Consider the following 23,938-nt stretch of genomic DNA (forward strand, 5'->3'; position numbering starts at 1 on the left):
GCACCTGGCACTGGCCACTGTCAGAAGACAAGATACTCGGCTAGATGCACTTTTGGGCTGACCCAGAATGGTTGTTCTTATGTTCTCCTATGTTGGAATTAGATTGTTTTGCTAGATTTTGTTTGCAAGACTGACAATAATAAATCCTCTAATATGCACTAGTAATTTCCCCCTTTAAAACAAAATATGGCATACACCAGCCTTGCAGCTGGATGTGAAGGCTAATAATGCTGATTGGGAAGCCAATGATGAGATGAACAGTCACTCCAAAGGTGCAGTGGTATCACAGGTGTGCTGTAAAATAGCATCATGGTATATTGTAAACAACATGGCAACGAGAAGAGCCATCTAGGCTTTAGATACAGTGTACTTTCTGGGTTTTGAATCAGTACCTCCCCCTATGAATTGTTTGCTTTTGCCCTGCCTTTCGTTGCTTTAATAAAAATAAGTCAATGGATAGGTTGGTAGGGCTGTAGAAATATCAATGTCATCAAGGTTACACATCAGAACAAATACATAATATTCAAAATACAAATCAAAGCATTATCTGAAGCATGTTATATACACAATTATGTATTTCTAAGCCAAGCACAGAATTCAAACTCCATCCAGACAGTTCTATGATAATGGATATTTATCTTGCATAGCAAGGAAACAAAATGCTAAAAAAGCTAAATTATATATTACATTTCAATGAGAAAATCATTACGAATTAAATGGCATGATACATAGCTCTCTTGATATTTTTTAGCTAAGTAAGAATAAGCTACTTCACTCGACTTGGCCAAAAACCCCACCAAAAAAAGCTATCAACCCCTTGCTACCATTTACTACTCCCCACACTACCTAAGAGCTAAGATAGTTACACACGCATTCTAGCAAGCCAACAGTAAGACTAATTCTATTTTAAAGCTTATTCTGTTCTCTAGATTGAGAGAGAAAATGAACCTGCTCAACTCCTCTCCCCCAACAACCATGTGGTCCTCGGGCAGCTTTAAACAGCAAAACTCCTATCCCTCGACCTGCCCACCCTCCCAGATCAGTTACTGTCTTTCTGGCTGTATACAGGGGACTGGCTCAAACACAGACAGTTAAGAGTTTTTTTAACAGTGTTTCTTCTTTGGCTGTCAGGATCATTAATGAGCAAGCCAAGGCCTGACTGTGGTGTTCCTGCAGTAGTCTTGGTCCCCACTAGTCCAGCAGAAAGCAGATCCAGATCTCAGATGGTGAAGTACAAAATTACTACAAATTTGGGACTACTTTTAGCGTCAGTTCCACATTCTGAATAGTTTCTTGGTTAACAGGATTCTGATAAATGTAGTCTTCTTGCATGAAACAAGCCCCAAACTCAGGCAAGATAGTCTTAAACAATTGCATCCGTGCTTAATAATAGTTGTGGTTATATTTTTCTTTTTGCACCTACTAGCGCTAAGGCCAGGTTTACATTAGGGCTTTTGCTGGTATAGAAATGTCACTAAAAAATTACCACTGGAACTGCCATTACTATACCATCAAGAGTTTCTGGTGTATACCTGACCTCAGTGTCCTATTCTCTTCATACCTCCAGTGGTCCTTAGAGGATCCTATTTCTTTGCTTTTTAATGCAGCGCCTCTTCCCTTCCCAGCTCATGATGTGAGGAGGGTAGGGGAAGCTCCCACAGACCCCATCATTGGTGGTTCCAAAATAGCATCAGAAAGCAATGCCGAAGGCCACAGGTCCACGTTACAGAAAAAGGCTACAACATTTTTAAAAACAAAATCTGCAAAGCTGGCTCAGACACAGCCCTATAGGGGAATGCCTAAACTGCAGCCTGAAGGTGTGATTTTAGCACTCAAGCTGGTGCACTAAAAAGATCACTGTGGCTGTTAGAGCATTGGCTGGTTGCCCTAGTCCAAGCCCACCTGACCCCTGGGTCTGAACTTGGGCAGGTAGCCTGAGCTACCACCTGCACTGTAACATCCCACTGCTATTTTTAGTGTGCTAGACTCTCACTAACTCAGCTCAAGCTATCTACCCGTGCTAGGAACCACGCCGCCAAGCTGCAATGTAGACATATCCTAGGAGACCCGGATTCACGTTCTGGGCTCAGTCTCAAGGTCTGCTGTGCTCTGGAGGAAGACATTTTAGTTTTTGATTAGGGGCAGCAAGGCTCTTTGTCAAATGACAGTGATCACTCCCAACCAATTGAGTCCTGGCCAGTTCTCCCTAAAGGAAGGATGGTGGCTGAGGCATAAGCTGTGTCTGCACTAAGGATTTTTCTGGTAAGAGCTTTCATAGCGAACACCCATGGTTGAAACATCTGGAGCCCTACTATAGACAAGACAGCTGTGGCCATAAGCATTTAACACCACATCAATCTGCTCTGACAAGAATTGGAGTTAAAGGCAATGGCCAGTGGCTCCTTATCTAGGCTAAGACACCCAGTGTTACATGAACCAGTGGATATATATTTAAAAAACTTAATACCTAATAATACACATAAGTCATGTCATTTCAAGGATGAATCATAAAGCAAAGAAGCCTTCAAATATTCAACCTTCAGGCCTCAGCGTTGATGCCAAGATCCCCATTACATGTGGGACAAGGGCAGAAAGAGTCCTTCAATTATGGACAATGTCTGCATATATGATTAATTGAATTCACTGTTATAGAATGTATGGGTGTTACAGTAAGTGAAAGAGAGCCCAAATGGATCTTCAGAAAACAGCACTGAGGTGAACAATTCCTTACATGCCAGGCTTCATTATGTACTGAGGTCCAGATCCTCAAAGATATTTAGGCTCCTTTCTCTTCCATTGATTTCAATAATAGCTTTTGAGAAGCTGGGCTTGAGTGTTTATTACCCAGTTTGCTGGCGTCCCAGTGTCCCCACTGGCTTGCAAATGCTGGAGCACAAAGACTGAGAAACTGGTTGACAAGAACTGGCTCCCAGGGCACGGGTAAGCTAGTTATTTTGGAAGACTGGGACAGACACCATGGCCAGATTGGTAAGATATCCCTTTGTAAACTTGGAGGACTTTGTTTTTATTATAGAAAAATAGGGTATGTTTTGATACCTGCTAAATCTCTAAACAAGATGGTAGTATCCAACCTCTCTGTTAGGGCTATGAAAAACTCATTGCCTATATTTATTTATTCATTCCTCTCCAACACAGTCATACCGACTTTAGTCTGAACACATCAAAACAACTTTTCTCACCACCAAGAGCAGTATCTGCTCACCGATCTTCTCTCCATTTTCTTTTCAAAACAGATATCCAAAGCGTAACATCTACAACATCTAAATCCAAGGACCATCTTATTAAAATAAACTCTAAGCTGTGGAGATATTTCTAACTCAACACCCAGCCCATAAGTCCTCTGGAGAAGGATTTCAATAGGTTTTAAAACTGAAGCTCCATATTTCAAAAAGAAGGCACTAAAATGCAGGGAGGAAGAGTGTATTTAACTGCAACCGTGCCAGGGAACCAAGAACATCATCTCCTTTTTGTGCCTCCAAAGCCTGCAAAGGAAAAAGACAATCATTACAAAAACATTAACAGCTTCAGTCCAGCCATCAGCTTTCCATTTAGTTCCCCTCTCCTTTACACTCGTACACACTGATAACTGAGTCTTGTTAAGGGTAGTCACAGGATTAGTGTGACAGAGCATGACACTGAGCTGGCCTGGGAAAGATTTCTAGGTGACGACTTGGACTGGCTGATTTCTGACAGAAGAGTTTACTAAAACACACACGAATAATGCACACTAATAGAAGAGAGGAAAACTCCCTAACAGACTAACGAAGTCTGCAGGCTATTAAGGCTGGTCCTAGTGCAGGTAACATGATGCTCACTGAAAGCCTACAGGGCAGCTCCACATCTGTCATTTAGATTGCAAACCCTCCAGACCAGGAATTGTTTTGAATGCTGTGTGAGCACAAGTCCAACGGGGCCTCAATCCTGATGGCAGTCTTTGGGTGCTACCAGAATATAAATGTTCATTAATAAATCAACCCTTGGCCCCACATTAATCGTTGAGCAATATCTTAGAACACCGTTATGGCACTGCCATCAGCTGCCACTACTCAAGCAGGAGCAAGAGAAAGACAAACTTGTTGCACCTAGAGCAACTTTGCTGCCTCCATGGAAACAAAGAAGGAGAGGTGATGATCTGGAATGACAAAACCTATTTACACGAGAAAGGAGTTAAGGGAGACCTGGTTACAGCCTGGCTCCAATTTGTAGCAAAGATGGAATCGTAACTTTGTTCCATAGTCTGAAGTTTTAGTCTGGTTAAGAAATATTTCTAAGGTTCTGTCTACACTACAAACTGCAATAGTGTTGTAACAAGCTCTTCTGACCACTGAAAATGTAGGGTAGATGGGGCACTAAAAAGGAAAAATCTCTGTGCCCTAATCCAGACCACCAGACAGACCTGTGGACCTTTATCTCATACAATAATATGGAGGTTTAATGAGGTACTGTGAATAAGGACAGGAACCACACACTGAATACTAAGGATAAAAATATTGTTCAGCAGTTTCATTCACTCAGCAACTTCCACAGTGACTGAGGGTGAGGTCCTGAGAAAAATTAATAGTATATGTTCATGTAATTAAAGACTATACCACAATGCAGATGCACAAGGGGCAGAACAAGGATTGCACAGGAGTGCAATCAAATCCTAATGGTCTAAGGGCAGTTTTTTTATGTGAAATTTATTATATTTAATCAAGTCAACTACCGTAGTCTAGAGAAGGCTGAGGGGGGACACGATAACAGCCTTCATATATGTCAGGGGTCGGCAACCTTTCAGAAGTGGTGTGCCGAGTCTTCATTTATTCACTCTAATTTAAGGTTTCGCGTGCCAGTAATACATTTTAACGTTTTTAGATCTCTTTCTATAAGTCTCTAATATATAACTAAACTATTGTTGTATATAAAGTGAACAAAGTTTTTAAAATGTTTAAGAAGCTTCATTTAAAATTAAATTAAAATGCCGAGCCCCCTGGACTGGTGGCCAGGACCCGAGCAGTGTGAGTGCCACTGAAAATCAGCTCGTGTGCTGCCTTCGGCATGCGTGCCATAAGTTGTCTACCCCTGATATATGTAATAGCTTGTTATAAAGATGATGGGGATTAATTGTACTCCATGTCCACCAAGAAGTATTCAGTTTGATTTGCAGCAAGGGAGATTCAGGTTAGATATTAGGAAAAACTTTCTGACTATAAGAATAGTTAAGCACTGAAATAGGCTTCCAAGGGAGGTTGTAGAATCCCAGTCGTTGGAGGTTTTTAAGAGCAGGTTGGACAAATACCGGTCAGGGATGGTCTAGGAATACTAATCCTGCCTCCATGCGGGCGGGATGGACTAGATGACCTCTTGAGGTCCCTTCCAGCCCAGCATTTCTATGATTCTATGTACAAATTTTGAATTCCTGAACATGGTCATTACAGAGCTGGAGGTGGCGGAATTGGAAGGTCTTCTGGCACTTCGTGCATACAGTTTACCTGTAGCTGTATCAGTCCCAGGAAAAGATATTACCTCTCCCACCTTGTCTCTCTAATTTGTCACTTTGGTTATTTAATCAATAACACTTTGGGAAAGAATCTATGTGCAGTAGGAAGTTCACACACATTCAAGGAACTTTACAGAGAGCAGCTACCCAGCAACAGGTTCGGGTTTATTTTGCCCAGGAGGAGCAGATCCAAAGGCCACTAAAATCCATGGGAGTCTGTTCATTCATTTCAATGTGCTTTGGATCAGCCCCCAAATCTCTTAAAAAACCACAGAAAAATAAAGCAGTCTTTGCCTTACCAGAAGCAGTTCTTGTCCCTGAGGTATGAGGCCCTGTAAAGCCACTTGAATTTCCACCTGGAGGAGGAGGAGCGGTAGGACCGGCATATGGATTGGCATACGGAAAATATGAGGAATGTGGTCGTGCCCTGACAAAAGAAACATGGGTTTAAGTTTTTGATTTTTTTTTTTTTTTAAAGAAAGGTCACTGTTTAAGAAGGTATTAACACCCAGAGCGAAGCATCTCTTTTAAAAAGGCAGATGAGAGTAGAAAAATACAATTGCACCCATTTTACTTATTTTTAGGCCTAAAAATTAGCAAGATGCAAAGAGGAATTAGACATATACATGGATAACAAGGTTTTTCAGAGCTATCATACTTAATGCTAATAACTTTTGGAAGAGATATTAAACCTAATGCTTCAGGATTTCACCAGTCTCTAATTCCTAGGGATTGGACCTTCCGAAAAAGAATCTGATGCGGAGTATTGTCAGAAACTGGACTAGATTTTTGATCCAGTCTGGCAATTCCTTTGTTCTTCTATTACATTCATGTAATGTAAAAAAAAAAAAACTACTTTAAAGTATCTCTAGGACATTTTACTAGAGAAGATATGAGCAACTGCAGTACAGGTGTGACTAGAGACACGGAGTAAAATTCATGATCTTTGACTCATTTCACTTCAGTTTATTCTCAACTTCTACAGGCAGGAGATTCCTATTTTTTGAAAATCCAAAATCTACTCCTTCACACTAAGTTTGGATCACAATTTCTTCTTATTCTTGTCAGAACATGGGGAAAGAAGAGTTTTTTAATGGAACGAAGCTACTTGGTGACATTGGTACTCTTGTGGCATGTGCTTTCACAAATTTGAAAATGTTGGCTTAAAATCTGTTCTAAGACAGGAAGCTAAAGTTAAGTATTTAAGAGCCTATTTAGGCCATTAAATAAGTGACTCGAGTTTCCGGCATTCTGAGTACCCAAGAGCTCCGACTGAAGTCAAAAAGCACATATTTTCTATATACTAGGGTTACCATATTTCAATAGTGCAAAAAGAGGACACTCCACAGGACCCCGCCCCAACTCCACCCCCTCCCCTGAGCACCCCATATTCCCCCTCCTCCCTCTCGCCCCCCGGCTGCTGCTGCGCTGGGGAAGTTGCTTCGGCCCCTGCCGCGGTGGAGAGTGACAGGAGCTGGGAAAGTTGGAGCCCGGGGAGGAGGCGGTCCTTTTACCATGCCTCCCTATTTTCCCGGACATGTTTGGCTTTTTGGAAATTCCTCCCGGATGGGGATTTGAGGACCAAAAAGCCGGACATGTCTGGGAAAATCCGGACGTATGGTAACCCTCACCTCTCACCTCTCCCTCCACTGGAGGGACTCACCTGTCCATACCTGTCCCAGGGCCTTCCTTTAAAGGGGCATCCCCATATCAGCGGGGTCTACTTGGAAAAGATAATATTTACTCCCTTGTGTGGCTGAGCTGGACGGTGACAATCCAACCCATCATGATTACTGTGAGAAATGGGGCACAACACTAACCAAGGCAGTGTCATTTCAGGGACTGTATGGGCCTCGAAGTTCAAACAAACAAGCTATATAAAGTCCTTTTCTTTACTGGGAAACCAAATGGAAGTTTTTCTAGAAGGGTATTTTTAGAAATCTCAGTATAATGACAAATTTCAAGCTCAGTTAAATAACTTTTTTGTGAAATGATGCAGAGCACAATTAGTACAGAGACATGAATAGAGAGAGATCCAAGCTGGTTTGCCTGATATTATGTAAAAATGTGTGTAACTTTGATATAGAAGGCCTTGCCAAACTAATTATCGAAGCATATGCAACCATCATCATAGACAGTGACTTGTTTATACTGCTCTATATACTATACCAGTGTTTCTTAATCTGGGAGTCGTGATTTATTTGATAATTTATATGGTAAAAATGAGAAAATAAGCAATTTTTCAGTAATACTGTGCTGTGATACTTGTATTTTTATGTCTGATTTTGTAAGCAAGTAGTTTTTAAGTGAGGGGCACTCAAGACAAATCAGCCTCCTGAAGGAGGTACAGTAGTCTGGAAACATTGACAACCACTGCTCTAATCGACCTGGATCAAGAATGTCTTTGTTTTACTTTCTATTTCTATAGAAAGGCTATTGGGATCTCAGCATTAAAATACAGTCTCAGAAGGATTTTTTGAATCATGTTTTTAAGAAATTTCATAAATGGACCACTGCACTTCCCCCAAATTAATGAGTCTGATGTTTCATTTTTTAAGACCAAAGGTCCCTGCATCTTCCAAGTATTAGAGTGAGTTGTTTTCCAGAAACCCAAAGGTGGAAGTTCATTAGCAATCTATTTGTGTGTAATACATTTTATAGTAACAAATAAAAAGGAAGTCACAACTGGTCTAGTCAAATTTGCTTCCTGCCCTCTAGTCAGGGACATATCTCCCTGCTGTCAACAGTTCTCTCCGGAAACAGCAAAAGAAAGATCCCAGATCCATCTATGAAACTGAAAAGGGTATTCCCAGAAACACTGAGAAAATGAATGCCAAGGGCTTTTGTTACACTTTACCATGGAGATCAGGAGTGAATGCACCAAACCGAAAACTCACTGCTGCGGAAATAAACACTCAGGGCTAGACTCTGCTTGGAGACAGCAGAATCTGCTACCATTTGCTGCTCTGAGGGGTACAGTGCCTCACAGAGCTGGGGAAAGGAGGCAAGACCGTGGCTGGCAGTGCAGGAGAGAGTAAGGTGCATCGCTGGCCTCCCCTCTGCGCTGCTATGGTGCCGAGCACCCCCCTCGCTGGGCCCCCCCAGGCGGGGGGGTGAGGTGACACCTCAACGTGCCCCAGGCCGGGCCAAGCCGCAATGGGGTCCCGGTCCCTTTAAGAGCAGGGCTGGGCTGAGCTGAGCCGGCGGGGGGGTGGCTCTGCTCCCGGCTGATGCCGGAGCCTGGGCTGAGAGCCAGGCTCGTCTCCTGCACCAGCTCCGGGCGAGGCTTTGCTGCGGCTCCCCGAGTCCCCCTGGGCCGGGCCGCCGCATGGTAGGGGCGGGCTGCATGAGGCAGGGCAGGACCCGGTGGGGCCGAGGGCTGAACAAGCTCGGCAAGGGGCTGCTGGAGGGGGGAAGCTGGGGAAGGGGTGGCATGGCCTCAACCCCCTGGGGCTGCCAGCCCCACGGAGGAGGCAGATATCAGAGGGGTAGCCGTGTTAGTCTGAATCTGTAAAAAGCGACAGAGGGTCCTGTGGCACCTTTGAGACTAACAGAAGTACTGGGAGCATAAGCTTTCGTGGGTAAGAACCTCACTTCTTCAGATGCAAGGAGGAGGCAGAGGGGCACAAGCCGCAGCAGGACCCCAGCCCCCTGGGGGAGGGGATCTGGGGCCAGCCCAGGGAGGCAGGAGGAGCCCCGGGGGTGCTGGGCGTGTGCAGGGCAGAGCCCCGGGAGAGCCCCAGCCCCGCGGCGGGCAGTGCTGCAGAGGAGGAGCCCACGCCCCCTGGCGGGTGAGGGGAGCCCCAGGCAGGGGGAGACGGGCCGCCCACACCCACCTCTCACGGCCGCTCCATGCTGCTCCCAGTACCGCTTTTAGCCAGCACGGCTGCCCTGTCAGCCGCTTTTGGGTCTTTAAATAGCCGTCCGGGAGAAATCCCGGACATTTTTAGCTTTTCACAAATTCCCCCCGGATGGCTATTTAAAGACCCAAAAGATGGACATGTCCGGGGAAACCCAGACTTATGGTAACCCAACTATATACAAATTTCCTGGTGTTTAGACCAGTTTAAAGCTTAAAAAATACAGATATTCGAAACATCCTAGGAGCCCTAATGGGGGTGACTTCATTTACTTCAACAAGCCACTCTCCTCTGAAGAGTGACACTGTAAACAGTTCTGTTTCTTCCTACTGAAGAAATCTGCACCGTGTATGTCTCCTCCAGCTCCCTCCCAATCACTTGTCAAAGTAGATTGAAACTTCAATGCATTCCAGCATGTTATGTATTAGAGTCATAAAGCTTTTATCAGATAGTATCCCAACTTTTGTTCCTTAAAGAGTAGGTAAATACACACAGCCCCTTATATTACTACATTCCAATAAAAGGTGAGTTGGCATATCTGCAGGCAGCCCAGTCACTTGATAACAAAACACTCCCGTGCAAGATCAGTTTGCGCTCTGCAGAGTCCCTGAAGACCGATAAAATCCCACTAAAATGGCAACTGTTGCTACTCCTACTAGGCTGTTTGGAAGAGAGTTTACAAAAATTTTTGATTTTTAAATGAACATTTCAGATGTGAATGGCAGATGAGGGCTCAGATATTTAAATTACTTTATTATTGTAACACACATTTTTGCCTGTTACTTTGTACAAAGTAATATTTATGTAAAAGTCCTTTGTAGAACCATGCCATTCGGATTTTCATTCATGGGATATGAGGTGGGGAGACTAGTCCATGTACTGGAGCTCCTGGAATTTGGCTCCCCATAATGTCATAGAATGGGGCATTCCGGATGTCACAGCAGAGCAGGAACCAGCCCAAAGTGACTTTAGGGGAGATAAAATTAAGAAAAAAGGCTAATTTATGGGGCTGTCATGTGATAAAAAAATTAATTGCAATTAATCATGCGATTAATTGCGCTGTTAAACAATAATATAATACCATTTATTTAAATGGTTTTGGATGCTTTTTACATTTTCAAATATATTTATTTCAATTACAACACAGAATACTTTATTTTTGATTGCAAATATTTGCACTGTAAAAAACAAAAGAAATAGTATTGTTCAATTCACCTAATACAAGTACTGTAGTGCAATCTCTTTATCATGAGAGTTGAACTTACAAATGTAGAATTACGTACAAAAAATAACTGCATTCAAAAATAGAACAATGTAAAACTGTGGAGCCTATACGTCCACTCAGTCCTATTTCTTGTTCAACCAATCACTCAGACAAACAAGTTTGTTTACATTTGCAGGAGATAATGTTGCCCACTTCCTGTTCACAATGTCTCCTGGAAGTTTGAACAGGCGTTCGCAAGGCACTGTTGTAGCTGGCATCACAAGATATTTACGTGCCAGATGTGCTAAAGTTTCATGTCCCTTCATGCTTTTACCACCATTCCAGAGGACATGCGTCCATGCTGATGATGGGTTCTGCTTGATAACTATCCAAAGCAGTGCAGACTGACCCATGTTCATTTTCATCATCTGAGTCAGATGCCACCAGCAGAGGGTTGATTCTGTAGTTTCTCCATCATTGCTCTTCTAAGATTTCTGAAAGCATGCTCTAAACCAGGGGTCTCAAACACGCGGCCCGCGGGGCTCTTGCATGTGGCCCGCCAAGCTCCCCGCCCCTCTGCCTACCCGTGGGATTGCCCCCTGTGGCATTGTGAGCCCCGCGCCGCTCTCTGAAGCAGCTTGCAGCACGCCCCTTCGGGCCGGGGGGGGAGGGAGAGGGGGAAGGAGGCAGAGGGCTCCTGCATTGCCTCCTTCCAGGCACCACCCCCCGCAGCTCCCATTGGCCGGGAACAGGGAACCGCGGCCAATGGGAGCTTCGTGGGAGGTACCTAGGGGAGCGGCAAGAGCAGCGCAGGCACAGAACCCTGAGCCTCCCCTTCTCCCCCAAGGCTGCAGGGACACGGTTCCAGCTGTTTCCTGGAGCGGAGTGGAGCGGGGCCAAGGGCCTGCCCTGGCCCCGGTGCACGCCACTGCCATCCCAGAGCCGCTCTAGGTAAGCGGCGCCGCGCTGGAGCTCGCACCCTGAACCCCTTCTGCACCCCAACTCCCTGCCCTGAGCCCCCTGCCACATCCCACACCCCTCCTGCACCCAACCCCTTGCCACATCCCACACCCCTCCTGCACCCCAACCCCCTGCGCTGAGCCCCCTGCCACATCCCACATCCCTCCTGCACCCCAACCCCCTGCCACATCCCGCACCCCTCTTGTACTCCCTGCCCTGAGCCACCTGCCGCACCCCTCACCCTCTTGCACTCCACCCACCAACTCCCTGCCGAGCCCCCTATCGCACCCTGCACACCACCTGCACCCTAACCCCCTGCCCTGGGCCCCCTGCCACATCCCACACCCCTCCTGCACCCCAACCCCCTGCTACATCCCGCACCCCTCCTGCACTCCAACCCCCTGCCCTGAGCCCCTGCCACATCCCACACCCCTCCTGCACTCCCTGCCCTGAGCCACCTGCCACACCCCTCACCCTCTTGCACCCCACCCACCAACTCCCTGCCCTGAGCCCCCTGCCGCACCCTGCACCCTTTCTGCACCCCCCGGGGGCAGCGTTGGGGTGGGGACTTCAAAGAAGGGGTTGGAACGGGGCAGGCAAGGGATGGGAAGAGGTGGGGCAGGAGCGGGGCCTAATGGAAGGGGCAGCGAGGGGGGGGGTGTCAGTGATGCGGCCCTCGGTTCAATGCACTAGTCCTCATGTGGCTCTCGTGGTCATTTGAGTTTGAGACCCCTGCTCTAAACCTCGTCCCTCTCCGATTTTGGAAGACACTTCAGATTCTTAAACCTTGGGTCAAGTGCTGTAGCTATCTTTAGACATTTCACATTGGTATCTTCTTTGCATTTTGTCAAAACTGCAGTGAAAGTGTTCTTAAAACGAACATGTGCTTGGTTATCATCCGAAACTGCTACAACATGAAATATATGGCAGAATATGGGTAAAACAGAGCTGGAGAGACACAATCCTCCCCCAAGGAGTTCAGTCTCAAATTTAATTAACGCATTTTTTTTAACGAGCGTCATCAGCATGGAAGCATGTCCCCTGGAATGGTGGCCAAAGCATGAAGGGCCGTACGAATGTTTAGCATATCTAGCATGTAAATACCTTGCAATGCCGGCTACAAAAGTGCCATGCGAATGCCTGTTCTTATTTTCAGGTGACACTGTAAACAAGCAGGCAGCATTATCTCCTGTAAATGTAAACAAACTTGTTTGTGTTAGCGATTGGCTGAACAAGAAGTAGGACTGAGTGGACTTGTAGGCTCAAAATTTTACTTTTTTTTTTTATTGCCGTTATGTAACAAAAAAAAAAAATCTACATCTGTAAGTTGCACTTTCACGATAAAGAGATCACATTACAGTACTTCTGAGGTGAATTGAAAAATACTATTTTGTTTATCATTTTTACAGTGCAAATATTTAATCAAAAGTAATATAAAGTGAGCACTGTACACTTTCTATTGTGTTGTAATTGAAATCAATATATTTGAAAATGTAGAAAAACATCAAAAAATATTTAATAAATTTCAATTGGTATTCTATTGTTTATCAAAAAGAAGAACAGGAGTACTTGTGGCACCTTAGAGACTAACAAATTTATTAGAGCATAAGCTTTCGTGGACTACAGCCCACTTCTTCGGATGCAGTGCAATTAAAACTGTGATTATTTTTTTGAGTTAATCGCGAGTTAACGGCAATTAATCAACAGCCCATCTAATTTACAATTACTTCTATTCTTAATACTCTTAGCTACGTCACTGGAGACATTCCACACAGCTTTTTTACATAATTGTTTAAATTTGCAATTCATTTAAACAAGCTACAATGGTAGGTGCCTTAACTGAAACAAAGCCAGTCTCAGAGAACCTTTTAAAATGCCCCACCTGCTGAAGCTGCAGCTTCCGCCTGGGAATGGCTATTGTGGCAGGATTTTGCAGCTTGGATGATGCAGGATCCTGCAAGCTCGAATCCAGAAGCAATGTGAATATTTTATAGCCAGGTAAAGCATACACCACGAGGAGGAAAGACTACTGGGAACCGGGAGGGAGAGAGTGAGCGTAGTGCTTACCTTTGACTACCAGCCAAGTATCCTAGTAGGCCTCCTGTTCCGAGTCCAGTCCAAAATCCTCCTCCTAAATTGGCCTCAGAACTGGAACTGCCACCAAAACCACCAGCTCCTTAATTCAAATTGCAAACGGAAAAACAAAACAAAACTATCAAATATGAGTCAGTGGCAGTTAACCATCATGCCATCCTCAGAGTCAATAATATGTCATATTAAAGAATTATTTTAACAAAGAAGAATTGTGAGACTGACTCCAAATGACTTCAATGGCCTTCAATGGATCAATCCCCATTTGAAGAACTTCAGGGAGCTGTTCTGCTCTGGAAAGTGACTAAAATTAAAAAATGAGCCTGGCTAGCTCAGTTGGTAGAGCGTCAGACTTTTAATTTGAGGGTCCTGGGTTCAAGTCCCTGCTCAGGTGGCGGGACCTTCCCCCTGTGATAGCCTCCTACAACTTCAGATGGTGTCTCCTCAGGACTTTCCTTAACATTTCCTTGCGGGAGGGGAAATAGCTCAGTGGTTTGCGCATTGGCCTGCTAAACCCAGGGTAGTGAGTTCAATCCTTGAGGGGGCCATTTAGGGATCTGGGGCAAAAATCTGTCTGTGGATTAGTCCTGCTTTGAGCAGGGGATTGGACTAGATGACCTCCTGAGGTCCCTTCCAACCCTGGTATTCTATGAAATGGCACCTTCTGTTTGTATTACAGTAATGTTTAGTGCAGGGGTCAGCAACCTTTCAGAAGTAGTGTGCCAAGTCTTCATTTATTCACTCTAATTTAAGATTTTGCATGCCAGTAATACATTTTAACATTTTTAGAAGGTCTCTTTCTATAAGTCTATAATATATAACTAAACTATTGTTGTATGTAAAGTAAATAAGGTTTTTAAAATGTTTAAGAAGCTTCATTTAAAATTAAATTAAAATGCAGAGCCCCCCCAGACTGGTGGCCAGGACCCGCAGTGTCAGTGCCACTAAAAATCTGCTCGCGGACCACCTTTGGCACAGATGCCATAGATTGCCTACCCCTGGCTTAGTGGCTCCATCCAACAATGTCTTTGTTACTAGACATTGCACAAGAACACATTAAGAGACAGTCCCTGTACTAAAGAGCTTATACAGGCAAGACAGATAAAGCATGAGAGGTGAAACAAAGGTGAAGCAACTCATCCAAGCTCACACAGCACGTCAGTGGCAAAGCTGGGAACAGAACCTCGCTCAGTGCCTTATACATTAGACCACCTGCCTCCCAGTCTTCTCACTCAACAGATTTGCTGCCATTTTGAGTAAATAAGTATGTTGAGTAGTACACCTCTATCCCGATATAACGCGACCCAATATAACATGGTAAAGCAGCACTCCAGAGGTGCAGGGCTGCGCACTCCAGTGGGTCAAAGCAAGTTCGATATAACGCGGTTTCACCTATAACGCAGTAAGATTTTTTGGCTCCCAAGGACAGCGTTATATCGGGGTAGAGGTGTATGTGCTCAATCTAATGACTAAAACAACACTACCACATTTTTCTCCTGGTAGTTCTGTCTTAAGTGTGTGTTAACAGAACTGTTAACTAAGATCAGATTGCAAAATCTTCATTATTGGTGATGCATGAGTCAGGGAAAACCCAGCTGGACTTAAATCTCTGGTAGAACCTGCAGAATTATCAGTTAGAAAAAGCCATATTTTTAATTGTAAGCAGAAGCCTTTTAACCTGGAGTCAGAGGCAATGTGGAATTTCACAATGTCATTTACAGTCACATTTTAGAGTAGAACTGCACTCTAAACTAACTCCAGAGATAAACATATTAATAATCACTAAAAATAGCATTCCAAACTCCCCCTGAACTCACCCAATCTAAACCATCTGCCAGAAACTTCACATGCATGTTATACCATAGTAGTCTGAGGGAAATCAATAAGGTATTTGAGATAAGAGTTAAAGAAAAATTTTACAAACAGGGAAAATTTCCTAGCATGTCTAAAATCTGTTGGCCTTGGCAAGGACAGGGACCTTGGCTAAATTTGGATGATAAGGAATAGGATGGAAGAAGAAAATGACTTTTTGCTCTGCGCTTGACAACACCAGTAGGGTCCTGGTCCACGGCTGGGTTTTGTAGGTGCTTCACAATACTAATACATAATAATGATAACAATAGCCATTGCTGTTCTGTAGGAACTCACCAGGGTCATTAATGGGTACAAGGCACAGACACATGGTTTAGAAATTCCACAATAAGCGAATAGGAACCGATTTTTCAAAAGCACTTATGGAATTTAAGAGCACAACTCCCATTAACATACATATAAAAGCGCTCACCACCACACTATTTCACAGCATTAAATTTTCAAGGTTCCACATGACTTATCCCTACCCTCTCTCTCATTCAGTATTGAAAGGTTGACTCCCACTTCCAATTCGCCAATGATGCCAGCCTCCATTGCCCACGATTTACATTTTCAAACAAGCACCTTCATGCTTTCTCCCTTGCTGCCCCACACACGTGGGAGGCACTCCCCGTAAACATCTGCACAACTACAGTACAACCGATGAGTTATGAACACCTCAGGAATGGAGGTTGTTCGTGACTCTGAACAAAACGTTATGGCTGTTCTTTCAAAAGTTTACAACTGAACATTGACTTAATACAGCTTTGAAACTTTACTATGCAGAAAAAAAATGCTTCCTTCCCTTTTTTTTTTTTTTAAAAAGTAGTTTACATTTAACATACTACTGTATTTGCTTTTATTTTTTTTTAGGTCTCTGCTGCTGCCTGACTGTGTACTTCCCGTTCCAAAGGAGGTGTGTGGTTGACTGGTTAGTTTGTAATTCTGGTGTTCGTAACTCTGAGGCTCTACTGTACCGCATTATCCACCTTCAACTCCCTCCTCAAAACTCCCCTTTGCCATGAAGCCTACAAAAAACTTGACAATGGCTGGGCTGCTGGCATGCTGAGACCACTGCCTATCATGCTGACCAACATTATCTCTTTGTTTCCTTGTGTGCCTCCGTGGGTCTGTCTGTATCCATCTGGTGTCTCTTTCCTTATATTTAAAATTTATAAACTTTGGGGCACTGGACTGTCTTTTTTTCTGTGTTTATACAGCACCTAGCACAATGACATACCACATAAAAATAATTTTACTCAAAATGTTTGATTCCTTTCAAGTTGTGACCGACCAACCCTCCTCCCCCCAGACTCTGACCAAATAAATATGAAGTTTCATGCTAAAAAGACTGCTTTGAAAAAGTTAAGTTTGCCAAAAATAATGGGAGCGTTTCAAAGACAAAGGGCAGCCAGGAATCCAACCCTCTTTGAGGGTCAGTAGGAATTGGCCATTTGTGCCTTTGAAAGTCTCCTCCAAAGAGTATAGTGCAGAGCTAGTTGCAACTTTAATAATGAATTCATGACTGTGCGCCCCATAACTGACATTCACACTCAGCAACGCATGAAGACACTGTTTTGTTTCTTAAACTATTCCCACCCACATTTGCTGCAGCCAGAGCAATATCCCATTGCTTTTTATTTCTAACGCTACAACAAGCTTAGAACCACACCTGTGAAGCTGGATTTAAAACCAGGAGGAGGTGGTGCCTGACTATTCTGCCAAGACGTCCTAGAGTATCCATCACCATTAAAGAAATCCTGTTGAGGCAGCCGATTACTGAGGAATAGCTTGTAACATCCATAAGCAAGGAGCAGAAGTACTATTACGACGATCACTCCAGCAACAGAGTTAGAGGAATCCTGAGAATTCACTTTACTTGACTGGTAATAGCTGGAGCCAAAGCTTCCACCAAAGTTGTTTGCTTTTCTTTGGCCTTCCTCGGTTAACTCTAACCCGTACTGCAAACCACAAGATCCCCTTAAGATGTAAGGGTCGTCTGGATAATCATAGCCTTCACAGCTCACTTCGATTCTTCCAAAGCGATAGGAGTTGTCCAAGTCTGCCTTACACTCCCACTGAAATTAGTAAACAAAATTCGAAGTAGTAATCATTTCCTGGTAGGTGAGAGTAGCTCTTTTGTTTGCTTTCCTATATATGTAGTGAAATACAGCAATAATTAATAAAATAATTTAAAAACAGTAATTAAGAGAGCTTCTGGACATTTGTATTTTAAAAGTTAGCTATCAAGATTCACGAACCTTTAACTTAGAGAAACTGAACATTCAAAAAGTAAAGCAATTGTAACTTTAAAGACAATGTTTCAGTAGTTCACATATCAGGTTTTTCTAAGCATTCATCTTTAAAGAATACTGCAGAGTATCATGCAATAAAAAAAAAATAGCCTTTAAAATGTTTTAATAAGTGTCCCCCACAAGAAAGCTGTGCGGTAGTTACAGTGAAATACTAATCAAGGTTCCAATCCTGCAATCTGATCCATGTCAACAGACTGGTATCCAGGTGGCGCTCCATTGACATCAGTGAGACAGAAGGGTTGCCCACACAGATTAAATTGCAGGATTAGAAACAATGATGTAATGAAACCATTCCGTAAAGTATCAGAGCGGTAGCCATATTAGTCTGAATCTGTAAAAAGCAACAGAGGGTCCTGTGGCACCTTTAAGACTAACAGAAGTATAGGGAGCATAAGCTTTCGTGGATAAGAACCTCACTTCTTCAGGTGCAAGTCATCTGAAGAAGTGAGGTTCTTACCCACAAAAGCTTATCATTCCGTAAAGAAAGTCATAAATGCAACTCCTAAAGATGTGCCTATCTCAAACAAAAAAATGGCCTTAGCCATAGGGCACACATAGCTTTAGCAAGATTTAAATAGGTAATTTCTGAAGAAACAATTCAGATTGACATGTGCAATTGTAAATCCAGATTCAACTGAATTTACAAAGCAATACCAAGATCTTCCAGTGTTTCTATTGCTAAGACTCCCATTTCAGCTTTTCTTCCTTAGAGATCTATTTTGCTATTACCCAAACTTTTGACAATTGGATAAAATATTAAAATTTAAACCACATTTTTGCTTGAAAGATTTGCAGCAGTTTAACTTAAATTGGTTTTAAAAATCAGTTTAGCTAAGATGGTACAAACCTCTGTGTTTGGTTACAGAATGCCTTGTTTCAGGTTTAGCATAAATTGATTGGCAATCTGTTTTAGCAAAGCCAAAATAAGGGTGTCCAAGTATGGTCTTGCACTGTTTTAACTAACTCAGTTTAAAAATAATTAAGTTAAACTCTGCAACTTTCTCATGTAGACTAGACCTTATTTTTACACTAAAGAAAGATATGGGTAATATGGAGACTTTTGTATTGGTCTTTGATTTCAGGAAGGGTATTTTAAGAAACCTAACATTTGGATCAAATTTAAAGGTATAATCTGCACTATAATTTAGAAATGTTCTTGTGATTCTTTTCAGTTTATGGTTGCTGAAAATTTCATTCAGTCTGTGCAAAGAGTTTCTTATTTAATATTTAGCATTTCATTTACATGCACTTTTAAGTGAAGCTACCTGTATGTCAAAGCCATCCCAGCCTTTGTTATGACACTGAACAATCGCGGGGACGTATGCACATCCAGCTGTACCTCCAGTACATTGTAACTGGGGAATTGGAGATGTCCGCCGAGAAGTAGTATATTGATCTCTGTAGAAAGTGAGAGCTTGGACCTCCCGCAACAAAACTCTCCCTGAAACAGGAAGTACACAAATTAACAGAACTAGCATCCATGAAGAATTTGTTTCAGAACAAGAGTAAATGTGACAGTTAACACAAGCAGCCTGCCAAGATGCTTTCAGAACAGGGAGCACCAGGGTGGATTTGATTTAAATCACTAGTCAGGAAGACTCGATTTAATCATGGATTTCTACATAAAAGTGCACTCCTGTTGGTTGTTATAACCTTAATACATATTCTTCACAGGTAGAGGAACTTCATTAAAATATTCCCAAACTGGGTCTCTTTTACAGCTTGCTGCCATTATAGGTTTTCCCTTCTAGTGAGAGAATGGTATGTAGATTTCAAATCAATGAAGGCTACACTCAGAAAGACCTCAAGACTTCTGGAATATGCTGCTCAAACAGTTTCACTTTTGTTTCTACTGCTTGTCCCTCCCTTCTCACATTTATCTCCAGACTTCTTCTCCTTGTTCAGATCTATTCTGCCCCCAACAATCTTCTAATTCATTGAACTTTTTAAAACTTTGCACTTTTAGAGAGAGAGAGTCAGGGATTGATTCTGTGTACATAATTTGCAGAGGGACAATAGGGTTGAGGTCTGTTATTTCTCACTTCTATATATTATTTTATTTATTTATTTATTTAAAAACATTTTTGCTGTTAACAAGCATGTTATCTCTGGAGACACAAATCCACAGTTTGAGAACTGCAAAACTAAACATCTCTGCTGGTATCTTCTAGACTGAGCACTGAATCCCATTGGGTAGATAGAAAGATTAATCTAAATAATCTAAACAGAAACCCCTGGAAACCCATAAGATTGGGTCCCTAATCCATGAACTATTGGAACTCATTTACAAAACTTTTCTTAAACATTACATGAATACCGTACTCGTTCATTAGCCCGTTCGTTTATAAGCCGACACCCCAAGATGGATAAGTAAAAATAGCGAAAACTGTATGACCCTTTCGTAAACTGACCCTATATTTCAGGGGTTGGAAAACTTTGGCTGCCAGCCCATCAGGGTAAGCCGCTGGCAGGTTGGGATGTTTTGTTTACCTGGAACGTCTGCAGGCATGGAGCCCCTCAGCTCCCAGTGGCTGTGGTTCGTCGTTCCTGAAGCTCCTATTGGCTGGGAACGGCGAACCGCAGTCACAGGGAGCTGAGGGGTCCATGCCTGCAGCCGCTCCAGGTAAACAAAACAACAATGTATTAGATATTCAATTAAATGATTCCATAGAGTTTAAAATAATCAAATTTTGGTGTAGAACTGTTTATAAGATGAGCCCCGCTCTTTGATGCGTCACTATTTACCAAAAATATTCGGCTTATGAACGAGTATATATGGTATATTGTCTCATAGTACAGAATTAGAATTTATAATCCCTATTCCATGATGAGATATCTGAGCTATAATGTATCTTAATTAAAACTATCTTTAGATCGGATTTTTTTGATAAAATGCTTTTTGAGGAAAAAAGCAATTTTTTTTTAAAATCATTGATTTTTATCCACTCTGAGCACTTTAAAAACCACTTGAGACTCCCAGCAACAATGTGATTGTGGCTGAAAGTCTGACACCGATGGACTCTGCTGATAGGACCCTGCTCTGTTCTACTCCTTTCAAAAGAGATGTTACTATGTATGTCACAGCCCAGCTGGCACCTCACCAATAACATTCAGATTTATGCAAGAACCTTTAGTAGCAATGCAAGACACCTCTACCCCGATATAACGCTGTCCTCAGGAGCCAAAAATTTTTACCGTGTTATAGGGGAAAACGCGTTATATCGAACTTGCTTTGATCCGCCGGAGCATGCAGCCCCGCCTCCCCGGAGCACTGCTTTACCATGTTATATCCAAATTTGTGTTATATTGGGTCGCATTATATCAGGGTAGAGGTGTAGTTTCTCTGAAAAGTGAATCCTTGACAGTGTATTTACCATATAGATGCTCATGAACAAATTTGTTAAAATAAATATTTGTCTGCTTCATAGACTCCATAAAAAGCTTTTGACTGGCACTCATGACTGAACCTAAAATTAGTACAAAATGGAAGTGGAGGAGAAACCTATGACATTAGTCAATCCATGTACCAGTCCATCAAATTCAAGACAGCAATATACAAACTGAAGACTTCAAGAAAGAAAGATGAGTAAAACAGGGTTTAATTTCAGCCTAGCCCTCTTCAATTTATAAATCAGTGACATACCAACTCTACTGGAACAATCCCCAAGTCAAGAATGCCCATTAAAAGACTCAAAAATTAAATGCCTGCTGTGTCATGATGCCTAAGCATGCTATCACCTACTTATGAGGATCGTCAAGAATCTTACACTTTCTAGAAATTTACCACAATACATGAGCCATGCAGGTCAAACAAGCAAACAAACCCTCACAATCATAATTTTTCAGGGGGACAAAAATGAAAACAAGCAAAACAGTAAAATTCGGAGACTTGAAGACAGACCCTAAATAATGCATACACAAGAACAGCAATACTGGGTCAGTCCAATGGTCCATCTGGCCCAGGATTCTAATGAGATTAGGGCGGTGGTTCTCAACCTATTTACCACTATGGGCCGTAACGTGTTATGGGGGCCACATCCGATACTATCGGTATGGCCCTGAGGCCTTCACGTGGGGCAGCTCTGTGCTGATTGGGCTGCAAGCGGCCTGCGGGCCACATGCTGAGAACTGCTCGGTGAGGGGAAGTTTATAAAAAGAAGGCCCGGACCAATAAAAGGTAGGGTGACCAGATAGAAAGTGTAAAAAATCAGGACAGGGGTGGGGGGTAATAGGTGCCTATATAAGAAAAAATCCCAAATATCGGGACTGTCCCTATAAAATCGGGACATCTGGTCACCCTAGATAGGGGTGACTGGGGCTGGTTTTAAATAAGACAAAAGGAAAGTGTCTTAAAAGGAGCAAACATAACCCTTCCCACCCCACCAGTGTGATGAATGGAAAACAGGAGAGGGGAGAGGAGAGGAAAGGAGGTTGTGAAGCTGGTCTGGCTGGAGACTGGCACTAAGGGGACCGTCTCCCAGTCTTCTCAGCGGGGCTCAGCACCTGGCAGGGACATCCCCTGTTCAGCGCCGGGTGTAAAGGGAAGTGAATTGGCGCGGACACGCCAGGAGACGGTTCCCCCGGTCTGGCCGGTTTGCCCCTATACTGGACCCCAGCTCTGGTGCCGCGCGCTCTGCGCATGCTCAGCGGCAGGCCGCGTTAGTGCTACGGCACCGAGCCCGGGTGCCCCTTGCTCCCCCGTAACAGGGGCTGGTGGGGCTCGGCTCGGCTCCCTCCCGCCCGCCCGCCGCGCGGCCACAGGGGCTCACCCCCTCCCGCAGCCCGGCTCCCGCTCCCGCGCCCCCCCGGGGAGGGGTCGAGCCCTTACCCGGCTGGTCCCAGCCCCGCGCAAGCCCCGGCCCGCTCAGGCACAGCAGCAGGGACACGAGCAGGACCCGCCCGCCGGCCGCCATGACGATGCCAGGGCCCATCCGGCTGCTACAGCTCGCTGTCACCCGGCGCCGACAGCTCCCGTTACTGCGCACGCGCCGGCAAGCCGCGCCCTCTGATTGGCTGCTGATTGTTGAGCAGCCCTCTCTCGCGCACCAACAGCGTGGGACGTGGGTGGAGTCCCGCCGACCCTCGCTCCGCCCCCTGCCCTGATCCCGCCTCCCTGCCCTGCAGAGCCAATGGGAGGCGAGGAGTCTCTGAGCCAACAAGAGGAGTGGCTGGGCCAGGACTAAGACTAGGTCTACACTAGGGGGGGGGTCGACCTAAGATACGCAACTTCAGCCACGTGAATAGCGTAGCTGAAGTGGCGTATTTTAGGTCGACTTACCTGGCTGTGAGGACGGCGGCGAGTCGACCGCTGCCGCTCCGCCGTCGACTCTGCTTCCGCCTCCTGCCGCGGTGAATTTCCGGAGTTGATGGCAGAGCGATCAGGGATTGGATCCCCAATAGATCGATTGCTACCCGCCGATCCGGCGGGTAGTGAAGACGTGCCCTAAGGCTAGGATTTAGTCAGGGGTGTTTTTAGTAAAAGTCATGGACAGGTCACAGCAATAAACAAAAAATCATGGCCCCCGACCTGTCCGTGACTAAAACATAGATGCTTACAGGGGGCAGGACTCCAGCAGAACCTGCTGCTGCTCTGGGGGGATGGTCCGGGGCCGCAGATGTTGCTGGGGGGGAAGGTGGTCTGGGGCCCCGGCGCTGCTGCGCCGGGCAGGGTGGGGCGGCCCCGGGCACCATCACTGCTGCTCCTGGACCGCTGCTTTGGGGCAGCACAAGTAGAGGCTGGTGCAGCTGGCCCCAGAGCCCTGGGCTCAGCTGCACCAGCCGTTGCAGAAGTCCCAGCAGTCCCCGGAAGTCACAGAATCCATGACTTCTGTGATCTCTGTGAAAGACTTGCAGCCTTAGCAATGTCTAATAGGTGCACATGTGATTTCTGTACTGCAGCTGTTTCCCATATTCCCAATGTGAGTGCCTCCCAGGCTGGGCCTCTGCCCTGCCACAGCGCTGGAGTCGCGGGTCCAGCGCAGGCAAAGTTAAGGGTGTCTGGAAGTGATTTTGTGTCCTCAGCTTGTTTCGTTAGCAAAGAGCGATGTTGGGTGCAGGTGGGGCTGAAGGAGTGGAAGATTATTACACCCTATGCAGGGCGCCTTGCCTGGGGCTGAGCCACTCCCCAAAGCTCCTGGGGCCCCCTCAGAGCAGGGGG

The 23,938-nt window shown here is 44.5% G+C and overlaps 1 protein-coding gene and 1 non-coding gene across 2 annotated transcripts; one reads left to right on the forward strand and one right to left on the reverse strand.

Moving 5' to 3' along the window:
* Window positions 1-465: 465 nt before the first annotated feature.
* On the reverse strand, window positions 466-22,741 carry SARAF (store-operated calcium entry associated regulatory factor). Its single transcript, XM_054029418.1, has 6 exons — window positions 22,610-22,741; window positions 19,047-19,222; window positions 17,139-17,544; window positions 13,592-13,700; window positions 5,800-5,927; window positions 466-3,503 (listed from the first exon to the last, which is right to left on the reverse strand). Exons 1-6 carry the CDS (start codon window positions 22,710-22,712, stop codon window positions 3,478-3,480), a joined length of 948 nt encoding a protein of 315 aa, XP_053885393.1. The 5' UTR covers window positions 22,713-22,741; the 3' UTR covers window positions 466-3,477.
* TRNAK-UUU (transfer RNA lysine (anticodon UUU)) lies at window positions 13,937-14,009 on the forward strand. The gene has a single exon. It is a non-coding gene; the product is annotated as a tRNA-Lys (tRNA).
* Window positions 22,742-23,938: the final 1,197 nt, after the last annotated feature.

Source organism: Malaclemys terrapin, chromosome 5 (genome assembly GCF_027887155.1).
Source record: "Malaclemys terrapin pileata isolate rMalTer1 chromosome 5, rMalTer1.hap1, whole genome shotgun sequence".
NCBI classification, from domain to species: Eukaryota; Metazoa; Chordata; order Testudines; family Emydidae; genus Malaclemys; species Malaclemys terrapin.

What these genes read in the sequence shown, in the direction of transcription:
- SARAF (XM_054029418.1), bottom strand. Translation starts at nt 22,712, where the DNA reads ATGGGCCCTGGCATCGTCATGGCGGCCGGCGGGCGGGTCCTGCTCGTG. An exon ending in TTTTAAATCCAGCTTCACAG is followed by an intron (nt 13,701 to 17,138) that starts GTGTGGTTCTAA and finishes ATTTGAATTAAG; the next exon opens with GAGCTGGTGGTTTTGGTGGC. An exon ending in AGGGACAAGAACTGCTTCTG is followed by an intron (nt 3,504 to 5,799) that starts GTAAGGCAAAGA and finishes TTTCCTTTGCAG; the next exon opens with GCTTTGGAGGCACAAAAAGG.